This window comes from Boleophthalmus pectinirostris, unplaced genomic scaffold (genome assembly GCF_026225935.1).
Source record: "Boleophthalmus pectinirostris isolate CB_2022bp ecotype Guang Dong unplaced genomic scaffold, ASM2622593v1 HiC_scaffold_7, whole genome shotgun sequence".
Taxonomy (NCBI): domain Eukaryota; kingdom Metazoa; phylum Chordata; class Actinopteri; order Gobiiformes; family Gobiidae; genus Boleophthalmus; species Boleophthalmus pectinirostris.
Window position 1 is genome coordinate 17907199 of NW_026571473.1, and position 12306 is coordinate 17919504.

A 12306-nucleotide genomic window follows, 5' to 3' on the forward strand; every position below is an offset into this window, starting at 1 on the left:
TGCCTGCACCAGTTGTCTGTCGGTTCAGTGCAAATGGCTCTTTATATTTTAATTCAAATTATGGCTTTAAATTTACTGTATTGAAATCCCCTTTCTGTTTAATAATAATAATAATAATAATAATGCATCAGTTTTATATAACACTTTTTTGGACCCTCAAAGACGGTTTACAGAGCATTAGTCATTCACTCCATACCTGGTGGTGGTAAGCTACTATTGTAGCCACAGCTGCCCTGGGGCAGACTGACGGAAGTGAGGCTGTCAATCTGCGCTATCAGCCCCTCCAACCACCACCATCACTCAACGCACACACCACTTTCATACTAGGCAATGTGTGTGAAGTGCCTTGCCTATGGACACAACACCTCACTGTGGCACCTGATTTTCCCAGTGGTCTCCCATCCAAGTACTAACTAGGCCTGGCCTTGCTTAGCTTCTGAGATCTGACAGAATCAGGCTTTGACAAGCCGGTATGGCCACAACAAGTCGGTATGGCCACATGGTATGAATTAAGATATATGAAATATAAATAACTTGCCTGCTTCATATTTTTCTTTTGTTTTTCTCCACTTTCTTTTTTTTTTTTTCTAACATCTTCAACAATCTTACTTACATTTTTTGTGTCTTACCAAAAGTTTGTCAAATGATTGCCCTCCCTTGAGACAAGCCTTAAGTTCTGGAGATGTGTATCAAACCATTATTTTGTTTCATTCTTCAATTAATTTGAGTTCAAGCTTCTGCACTGTGAAGTCGTTTTGGGTCATGAGAATATCTCTGGGCATTTATAAGGGTACAGATTGGCATGAATGGAGGCTGCCTGGCAGCATTACCAACAGCTAACACATTTACTAAGTGCCTGGCACTGGTATGTGTCACCATTGCCCAGTAAACAGACTCCGATGATGTGGTTTTAGCTGATGCCAATTGAAAACTAAGCCAAAAGTAGACAAAAATGCATCACTACTGTCCACTTTTGTCAAAGCATTTTGTTATTAGAAAGTTATAGTTAGTAACATTCATATAGAGATGGGGATTGTGTTGTCACGTCTCAGAGTTTTCAGTTAACCTAATGTTAAGCCAGTGCACACTTTGGAAACTCTATTGGAAATTCACTGTTTTTGGAAGTATTATCCACATTTTTTTATCCATAAATGTCAAACCTTATATATTTGTTAGGGATTGGCTCAAACATACCATACCATACCATATCAAGAATCTTATGCCTTTAAATGCTTGACAAACTGATAGATGACTTTGGTGTTGTATAATGACCGCTCTGTGAAGCTAATGTGAAAACCTAATATCCATTATCTTTAAACAACTTTGTGACAGTATTTGTTTCATGTGGGTAGGCCCAGTAATTACAGATGTTAAACCAGGTCAATCTGACAGTTAAATAGCAAATTCTACCATAGAATTCTGACCTGACCTCCAGGTCAGTGTAATACTATAAAGATTAGAATGCTGTGATGAACTTTTTAAAAATACATATATTTTTATGATTTAAGAGTATTTTTGGTGCCTAAGTTTACGCCTGTTGGACGTTATTAGACGTTGGTTGAGCACTTGCCTCTGTTCAATGATGAAGCTGCAAGTTATGTCCTGTCCTTTCTTTGTGAGGCTTATAGAGAATTTTCTTCCAGTAGTAATGTTTTGGTCATTACAAAACTAGGCCCTCTAAGATCAAACATGTAAACATTTTGTTGTTTATATTTTACAGTACTTATTCCAGTCAGGCAAGTCAAGCCAACATTTTTGGACCTGTCAGCCAATCAGAAGCCGCAGAAGCAGAAGCTAGAGGAGCTGTGCCACCACCACCACCCTCCTCCTCTTCGTCTTCATCCTCTCCTCCATCGTCTGCCTCAGCATTTTGTCCCCTCAATGTCTCCTCACGACACATTGTAGAACGGCAGTCTCGAATGCTCCACTTTCGGGTGGAGTACCGGCAGCGCTCTGTGGAGCTTGTTGTAGAGGAAGCTAGTACAGTCGGTGAGCCAAATAATCTGAACCTTTCCAATGCAGATGCATTCACATTGGTAGTAGAATTGAAAAGTTTGTGCTATGTTATGCTATATTTTTCCTGTAACTTACAGGTGACATCAAACAGATTCTTGAGTCAGAACTTGGGATACCAGTGTCTAAAATGCAACTGAAAGGCTGGAAAAGTGGGGATGTATCTGACAGTGTAAGTTAAATATTGTAACAGTATTCATCTAACATTACATCTGAAAGTTAAAATTAAAATCTGTGTTTCTGTATTAGACCGTGTTGAGGAGTTTACACCTGCCCAAGAACAACAGCCTCTATGTCCTGACCCCTGACATTGCTCCTGCAGCCAGTACCAGTACAAACAGGTAACAGCCACAGCCTCAAAGCCACAGTTATATTTATTCTATTTATCACATACCCTTTTCAACCAATAACAACAATACCAACTGTTGGCTTGTGAGTGTAATGATGTGTTGTGAACATCAGGTGGCAGCAGGTGATTAAATGTAAGTGGTTGCCTTCAGTAGACTGGACTCAGACACTTCTTCATTGTGATGTCTATGAGACTACTGACCTGGTACATTTTCATTTTCTCACATTTCTGTTGTGACATTTTGAAAAGAGCATCCTCCATAACATTCTCTGTACAATGTGTAAATAATAATGCCCTTTGTTATGTGAGCCAATACAGCAGCAGCTGTTGTAGTTATTACTCAGCTGTTTTGATCTCTACTCATTTACATTTAATTTATTTTCTAATTCATGGTTAATCTGCTGCAAATCATATTCCTTTATTCTAAAAAATGGGTTAAAATGGCAGTCGGTACAATTTCAAGTTTAAAATTAAGTTACAGGGGCCCAAACAACACTGGCTTTATGAGTTTTGTGGGACTTGGAATGCACAACTGCTATATGTATTAAATCAAATAGGTGCACAGAGGAATAGTTTATTTATTTTCTAGAATTATTTAATTATTTTCTAGAATTATTTAATTATTATTAATTACAAATATTTAAAATTATACACCAATTTCAATAAATGTATGATTTTCTTCAACATTCTTTAATCATTTATTCTTTATATTCACTGAAGATTCATGTAGATTTTATAATTATTTATTCTGTGCTTGCCTCATGTCTCTCATACTAAACATGTTTTCAGTTAAACTTGATGGGGGTGGTATGTTAAGTTATGGCCTGTTCCCCCTCATTTTTATCTCTCTCAATTACCCATTAAATTTGATATATTTAATGTTAATGTTCACAAACTAAGACAAATTAACTTAAGTGCCATTTAGCACACAAAATTCTCAATTTTATTTCTCTAACGTCTGAATGTCAATCCAAACCACATGCTTTTAGGATAACTGGCTGTAGACCGGTCAGTAAAAAAAAAGCCAGTTATTACCATCTGCAAACAAGTAGTTCTTTATTCAAATAAATTGCATTAGTTGCCTAGTCCTAAAATGGGCACCACACATTTACTGTTGAGTCCAGTGGTGGTGGGCTGCTTTGCCGGGCAATAAGTGGTCGTGATATTGTGTTGGCAGCTAATGGCCCTCATCTGCCCAGCGTCTCTCCACCCGCTCTTACTGTCTCCTCACTCCGTCACTTCCTGCTGTGTCTTTTAGCAGCGACACAGCCATTTTCATCAAGTGCTATCGATATCATTTTAGGTGTTAGGACCTCATTATTCTCTGCCTGCTATTTTTTGGGGGGAAATTTTGGTCTAAATACAGTGGGTGGTCTCCTTTGAATTTGCAGTGTGTTATGTGTTATTTCAATAAGTGTGCATTTCTGTTTTGGTGTAAGGTGTTAAGATGGGTCACACATATCTTCACAATAATGGGGGGTACAGGCTTCTGTCGAGGGACCAGACAAGCTACCAGGCTGCAACATAAATAAACACTCCATATATCTAGATTAACGCATGCTAATGTAATTTCTTTTATTTACCAAGTTATACTTAACTTTAATTGAATTCATTTTTATCCAATCATGCTCACATAACATTGATTTAAGCTTTAGTAATTATATCCTTATGCTGTAGTAAAAAATAATTGCTTTTAAATGCACAGTATAATTTTACATGGTAATGTTTTTAAGTAATTATACTGAGATTTCACATTTATATAATATAAATGGCCATGATTCTGATTATTTGTATCTGAAATTGAATGATTATTGTAAGAAGAAACTACAGATCATTATTGGCAGCATGATGGAACAGTGAAATCCTTCATTTTATGTTATGTGACACAGACAAACAAAATAATCACTTTGCATTTAGGTTTAGGTTTCTGGACCATTTACTGAATAAAAATTATTTAAATTTGCTTATAAAATACACAAGGTTGTTTTATTTTATATATTTTTTTTATTGTCATGATCAGAAAATATAAATATAAAAATATAATGTATAAATATTTTGATCTGAATAATCACAATTATTGATTAACTAAATCATCTTGACATCCCCATCTTGACATTGCTCTCTCAGATCTGGCTTCTACTGCACAAGAAACAAAGTCAACAGATTAAATAGGCATTTTATCCCTATTACTACTACTACTACTACTACTACTACTACTACTACTACTACTACTACTACTACTACTACTACTACTACTACTACTACTACTACTACTACTACTACTACTACTACTACAGAAAATTTAATGACTCTGAGAAAATATTCTTACAGTACAAATACTGATGTTCAATCACAGGGTTTTAAGCCAAAGACTTTAGTCTGTGGCCATATTGATGACTGCCTGTGAATACAAGCGGGTGTTGAGGAGGACCTAATCCCTTGCATAAATGATAAGGTCCTGATGAATATTTCAATGCAGTCAGTTTTTTTCTTCATTTGCTCTCCTCACTCGCTCAGGGCAAGCATGTTTGCCAACGAAAGGTTATTCTAATTTAAACTTAATTTGAAATAGCAAAATTATTCATTAGCTTTTGTGTTGTTATCTCTTTCCCATGTCTTGGATATCACTGTGTCAGCCATTGCTGTAGCTTCCTGATGCTAACTAGCACTTAGGCTAAAGCAAGGTTAATAGATAAGGAAAGACATAGGATGATTATAAAGATGGCAGACCAAAACAAGGCAGCTCATGAACGCTTTCGCTTCTTTCTGCTGTGTTGTGGGTGCAAAATGTGGCGGAGGTAAGAGAACCTTGTGTGGAGCTGCTTATGCATATTTAGCCCTTACTGGGTTGTTTTTGGTGACTATGGTGTTGCACTGGGAACAATGTGTATGGGTATTTGTGTTTAGCAGGCACATGTCACATTGTGTGTGCGCTTGTGTCTGGCACTGCTAGTTTAATAAGGTCTAGAGTCTGCTCTGCGCCGTGGGGACTTGCAGCTTAGGCGACAGACTTACCTCAGAATGAAACCAATCTGTTTAGCCTGTTCTCTTCCCCTCCAAAAAGCTCAATTTTCTTTGCCCTTAAAGTTAAATGACATTCTTTCTTGTTAACCCCATCATTCCAGTAAGGTGTGGCTGACCAGTCCAGATGTATGGAATATAAATTCTTCCTGCATAGTTTTTCATTTTTTGTTTTTATCAAGCTATATAATGTCATGCTGGCTATAGTATTTAGTATTAAGTGGTGAAGTGTATCTCACCTGCATAGCCGTATGACTGATGATTTCACAGGACAGTGTAGCTCTTCCATTCAGTTTACTCTTACCATTGTTGAGTTAGAAGCCTGTTTCCTGCAAGCAGTAACTCAGGACTGTGTCCAAACATAATCATGATATTAGATAGATCTTTATTTATGTGTCCTTACCCTTTCTGCTCTCACACATCATTCTTCTTCTGCCACTCAGCCCATTACATATGCATCCAGCCTTTCCTCTCCACACATTTCCAATCTTCTTCAGTTAGCTACAACAAACATTACATTTACATATTGATTTCGTAGTTTTAGTCAATGTAAATATGCTGTCATTACAGTAAATTTGAGCTTCTGTTAACATAAGCTCGTCCAGATCTGCGCAGATTAAGAGTGTGATTGCATAATTAATATGTGTGCTACATATTAATACCCCCATCCCTCTGGTTCTCTCCACTGTTCCTGCTCTCCTTGGGTTCTGAGCCCTGATTAAGTGGCTGCTTCGGCCCCTAAGCCTCCTATTGATATTCAGTCTCACAAACCAAGAGTTTTCTCAAAACGCTACTTAACCTCACAGCTTATTGTAAATAAAGCATCCAAAAGTTGTCTCCTCCAAATTATCCCCAGTGATTCCAGTGTTATGTAAAATTTGTATTCTTGTATTTTACCATTTGTGATTTTTACATTTCGATAAATAAAATATGACAGCTTAAAGGTTGAGGTTAAGAGAAAAAAAATTCCTATGCAGATATTTTTGATGAGAGATTTTTTTTTTTTTATTTGTGATTAATTCATTATTATTAGGGACATTTTTCCTCAGGTTTGTTAGCACTGAGAATGTTCTGATAGGCATCATGCTGTTCCAGTGCAGGTGGTCATGGCTGTGGTAGCCTGCTGTGTTAAGCACTGCTCTGGCCAGGCTTGTTAAGACACAATCAATGAAGTGGGCGATAGGGCCCCAGAGGAGCGCTCCCCTCTCTCTACCCGCAGGATACAACATCTTAACAAGTTTCAGCCTGTCTGTTATCAGACATGGTTATTTTAATTGCTAAAGTACTTGATGTCCCTTTTTGTGATTTCATTATATGATTTGTTGTATGTATTAATTTATACTTGCCTTTTCATTTGTCATTTTATACAGTGCTCTACAAGATTCATTAAACCAGAACTTTCTCTTGGTCATCAGTCATCGTGAGGCACAGAGAGACTACAGCCTGAACTTCCCCGGCTCCAGAACCATACAGGAGGTATGACCTCAACCTACTACTTCATATAACAGCCCACCAAATATTCACTGATCATTCACTTACAGTTGTTTTATATCCCATAAAACGGCAGCCGTCCTTTTTGCCTAACAGTGCTAGTTTATCTTAGGCATCAATTCATTATTCATCACAAATGATCACATTTCTGAGCACATAATTACTCTCACAGCTGCGCCTCAGTACACCCCCCTCTTCTCTTCACTCCCGGAGTCTGTGTCATTCTCCAATTCTCCTGACTTTATACAGACTGGGACGCAGTGTAAATGAGTGACTGTTTGATTTAGTTATGAAGCTAGGAAGACACTGCCTATCCAGTACATTCTGTAGCTTATTAAAGATTTAGTTTTTCATTGGAAGTCTTCTGTAAGTCATCTCCATCTTTGTAATACTTGTTTATGTAAGCGTCTCCCCCTCCCTTCGGTAATTTTCAACAACTTGTAATTATGCATTTATTTTTTTCCTTGTTAACCCTCTTCACTGGAAAACACAAACTAGCATCATATATTATTCACAGCAGGAAGCGTCCTGTCAGTGGAGAGGCAAAAAAAACCTCTCTAAGGGCATGTGACCTCTGGTTCTGTCAAGTATTTTTTTTATGTCTTGGTAGGGAAATTACTCAAAGTGAGTACAAAATTACTCAAAGAGTACAAAAATCAAATAAAACTTGAGTACTGAGTTACAGAAAAAATATAAAAATGCACTGAATTTAAAATCCACCTTTCAAAACTCAAAGCTCACACTGCATTCATATTAAGCAAGGTGAGAAAAGTGCCTTGCCTAAGGACACAACTACAGTGTTCACTTCTACAGTGAGTTTTAGATTGAACTGTTTCTCAGTGTATTAATGGGTATAAACACAATACTTCAGCTGTACCTCTAAACATTCACACACGTTTTGGCTGGAAGTTGTGGCTCTGTTTATTACATATGAAGTTATACTTTAGCCTTATTTTATTTTTGTGTTTGTGTTTTTATTTTCCCCAGATAAATGTTAACAGACAAGTTTTTAATGTATTTATATATAAATTCTGTCATTATAATTGCTTAATGATGAAAATATAATAGTAGCAGCAATTTGCTCTCCACATCTGGTTATAACTAGCTTTCCAAAAAGGGCCATTGTGGTGGGGCTTCTCAGTGTGAGTGTTGATGATGCTATGATGATGATAAAAAGGCTGCTTGCAGAGCGTGTAATGGTGTTAATTGATCGTATTAGTTTGACCAACATCTGTACCAGAACAGGCAAGCTCCTCGGTCCTTGCCTCTGCCTCCTTTGCCTTCTCTCTCACTCTCGTCTCAGGCAGATGGTTTTGATGAACACCCGCTGTGAACCTTAAGTGTTTCTCCTGGGATTACAAACACTGGGGAGGTGTCCCTGCCATGTGGGAGGGGACACTGGATGCAGAAAGGAGGCGAAGGACTGTTGGCTTGGTGGGGGTGCTGTAACAGGCCGTAGGGGACAGAGAAGGGACAATAAGGCTTTAAACAGCCCTTCATGTTTCGGTCTTTTCCTTACGCATGCTTGTCTTTAGGCTTCCAAAGACCTCATGCAGTTTAAATGAGGCCCAGAATTTTAACCTGCATCAAGCACACTCATCATATGCCTAATATATTGCGGGATCAGGACAGCTATTTACACCTATCCTGTTATTAACCTCTCAGTGCAGAGGGGTAAAGCATAGTATAGAAATATGTATTCAAACAATGATCTTTTAACACTGATATGACCAATATTGTGCCAAAAATTATGTTATTTTCTACAGCAATTTCATAATTTTTAAATATGTATGTGATTTTTAAAAGCATGTTAACTGTAAGAGGCACGGGACTGACTATAAACTGGCTGTGAAAGCAACAAAGAAGTAACACCATATTGAGCCAGCCACTGTGTCCAGTCACAGACACATATGGACTCGATTGCTGAGCATCTTTCTTTGCCTTTTCTCCCTTTGTCTCTGCTGTAGACCAGTGGATGGTCCCTGCTTGTGCATATCAATAGGCATAGAGTCCTGTCTTCTTGTTTGTCTTTGCCTAAGGCTCTAGCTTTGCCTTGTGGCTCTCTTAAAGCTGCCCTCGCTCCTCCCTTTCCATCCTTCTATTCTCCATCTTAACTTCTTTCTTCTCAATCTCTGATGCACAGTGCTGTGCAGACCCTGATTGGCATTAACAGACAAGAGTGAGGGGGTAAGTTGCTGGCTAGCTCCTCACATAAGCTGCAGAGCAAATGTTTGCCAGGCAAGTAGTGGGTAGAATAGACAGAGCCGCTGGGCCTGAGATGTCCGTGACCAGACCAGTTGTCCTGGGGATTTTCCTCTTCTGTTGCCCCCCAGGCCCTGTGCTCTGCCTCGCAGCTGGGCGATACAGGGACCAATACAGTGCAGTACTGCTGAGAAAAAAGGCCATATCGAACAGGACTCAAAGAAGGGCATCTGGTGCTTAATGGACAGAAAGAAAGAGAGAGAGAACTTGTGACTCTTTAACGGAAACCTTTACTTCTCTTTGATTTGCCTCCAGTAAGGGATTACAGGCAATTGGAATTTACATTGACTATGTCATTCATTTTTCTTGGAACTCTCACAGCAGTTCAGGATACTTCTTATGTTGAGTATCACATGCCATGCTGCCAGTATAGAAAAACATTTCTGTATCTTTACTGTTATCAAAAATATCATTGTTTTTTTTTACTTGCAATACATTTAAAAACAAATAAAACAAATCACATATTTTTTGTATTTTTTTTTTTGGGGGGGGGGGTTGGGGTTGGGGTTCTTATTCTGTTTTTATAATTATTCTGTATAATTCAGTGTTAGCAAGAAGGTAATGTAGGTGTTTTTCACTTGACAGACAGGGGGCAGCATAGGACAGTGCCATCTGTATAGGTTTGGAAGGCCAGATGTAATTATCCACTCTTTGAAATCTGTATATTAAGTTTATATATACTTTTTAAAATATATTTTGTGTTAATGTTTTTGCTTCTAGTCACACTGCATTTTCAGCTGAGAATGGCCTATATGATTCATGATAGCTTCAGGGTGCTGGCCTATGTAGCTGTGTTTTCCTTCTTCGGTGCGTTTAGTTTGTCTTTTGCCAGGTACATTTTATTGTCCTTCCCACCTTTCTCTCTCTGAGGTGGGTGTTAAGTTTGTTGTTTCTGTGATGCTTCTTTAACCTCTGACTGCAGACTGTTCATTACTAGTGTTTATGCCTCTCATTTCTTGCCTCTTGTGCTCTATTCATGGGCCAGCCAGCCGGTCAGTCAAATCCCTGTAGTGCGGCTGGTCAAACAGCGATATTACACTCTGTAATAACACTGGCCACCCGCTCTGACCCCAGTCTGCTCTCTTGGCCATAGCTCCTCTTCATAAGGGCTGGCTCTCACTAGTATACCGTGGGATTTACAATAGAAAGACAACCAGTGGTCTGTGCCACTTTTTATTATTTCAGTTTTTCTCAGTTTGTTTGTTCTTTGAATTGCTTTTTCGCTTGCCAGGTTCGACTTAAATTATTTATTTGACTAGTTTCTAGAGCACATTTGTTTCTCAATTTGGGTACATAAATATTCTTTAATACAACCTCATTATCTATAGTACATATAATTATATATATTCAAATGAATTGAGTTCTCTTCTGCCTGCATGACACTGTTTTCCACTGGTTTGCTGCTTTGTGTTTGACATTGGCTTTGACTTTGTTTGTAGCGTTCTTAAAGTTTCCACGTCCATGACCAACAGTCCTGCTATGCTCAAGGATCTATCTCTTCTTAGCTCTTTTTACAAAGGCAGGATTTGTCCTGTGTGGGGGGATCTACACATGTACAATGGATAGTTTTTTCAGCATCAGTGTCCAGCCGTGGACGCCTGAAGGCGAGAATTCAGCAGAATAAATGCACTAGATCCACGGCCGCCAGCACTCAGACGCGACAGAGCTTTGATCAGCCTCGGCTGGCGCACATCAGCCTGGCATTGAGGCTTTAAACCAACAACCCACTGAAGAGTGTAATGCTGCGCTCGACAGGACTGGAGCTGCTGGCTCCTAACTGTTTAAATGAGGGGAATGTTATTAAGTAATGCATCTGTGCATGAATGACCGAAGAGAAATTCTGTCCATTTCAGAGTGTGGCCTGTTTTTGGTAGGCTTTAGTCTGGCATCTGGAGAATTCTGGCCTTAATTAAACGTTTTTTTCATCCTCCAGTCACGATATTTGATATAATCCAGTCAGCCATTTACATAGTAACAAAAATAATATATTATTTAAATTTTTATTTTTGTTTACAGGTGAAGAGAAACATTTCAGACTTGACAAACATCCCAGTTCGACATCAACAATGGGAAGGATGGCCAGCGTCTGCATCTGATGACTCTGTAAGAACAACTCTTCTATTTCAACAATTACACCACACAAGAATAATTTACTTCATTTTCGCTTAGAATTATTCATTTGTAGACAGCTTTCAGTCAGATGCATGATGTTTGTTAAAATTATTGTCATACTGGCAAAAAACAGTGACTTTATATTGTTTTTTTGTATGTGAATCTTCTGTTACTGACCAAATGTGTGAAAAGCATGGAAGTAAGCTGTTGGAGCTAATTAAGATGTCAAAGCAGAAGAAGGCGATATCTGTGGACATTAAAGCTCTCATCATTGAGTCCCTGTGACCTCTCTCGTCCCAGGGTCGCTCTTCCCACACATTCATCCTAAACACAGTCAAGCTGATCTGAAGCAGTCCTCATACTGAACCCAGGGGAACCCCTGACCCCTTTTGTCCTGGTCTTTCTTTGACAGCATATGTGTTCCCATACTAATTGTATAGTATGGTGTATCAGGCAACACTGTGGAGCTTTTTTGCACACATTCTTGTTTTAACTCTGAGCTAACGTTTTCCTTATTGGTCTGTGCGGGAGCTGGTTATGTTTTGTCCTTTTTTTTTTTGTCATTTTCAGTGTAAAAATGTTCTCACATTTTCACTTGTAATATTTTATGTGGTGCCTGGTTTTTCAAAAGAACAGAGTGTGATTAAATTATTTCCCAAACGTTATGATGTAAGGGTAAACATTTGGCTCAGCACCAGTTAATGTTATTTTACATGCAGATATTGTAAATGGGCTTTGTATTTCCATTCTGCTTATAACTCTACATTCCTTGTGGCCATAGAGCTTGGTTTACCCTGTGGTATAGGATTCTATGGCCTTGAATGGTAAACAGATTGCTCCTCATTGTGGCATCACAGGCCTGGTCAGCACCTGGCTAACACACTTCAGTGGCGTAGGTGTATTGTGGATGAGAGATATTAAAAAGCAGTGAGACAGAAGTGTAATAATGGCCTGCGCTGGGGCCATAGCTCTCTTATTGAAACGTCTGAAGGTATTAACAGAGAAAGCCCATGGCTTGGCCGGCCTAGTGGTTGGGTAGGGAGCCAGTGTTAGTGTCT

The 12306-nt window shown here is 38.7% G+C and overlaps 1 protein-coding gene and 1 pseudogene across 1 annotated transcript in view; one reads left to right on the forward strand and one right to left on the reverse strand.

Moving 5' to 3' along the window:
* faf1 (Fas (TNFRSF6) associated factor 1) overlaps nt 1–12306 on the forward strand; it is a 40344-nt gene that overhangs the window by 3024 nt on the left and 25014 nt on the right. Inside the window, exons 4-8 of the mRNA XM_020924766.2 lie at nt 1721–1989; nt 2094–2185; nt 2263–2354; nt 6754–6859; nt 11153–11239. Of these exons, the coding sequence (XP_020780425.1) occupies nt 1721–1989; nt 2094–2185; nt 2263–2354; nt 6754–6859; nt 11153–11239 (646 nt within the window). The remainder of the gene's footprint in view (nt 1–1720; nt 1990–2093; nt 2186–2262; nt 2355–6753; nt 6860–11152; nt 11240–12306) is intronic.
* Nucleotides 367–484, reverse strand: LOC129412206 (5S ribosomal RNA; annotated as a pseudogene).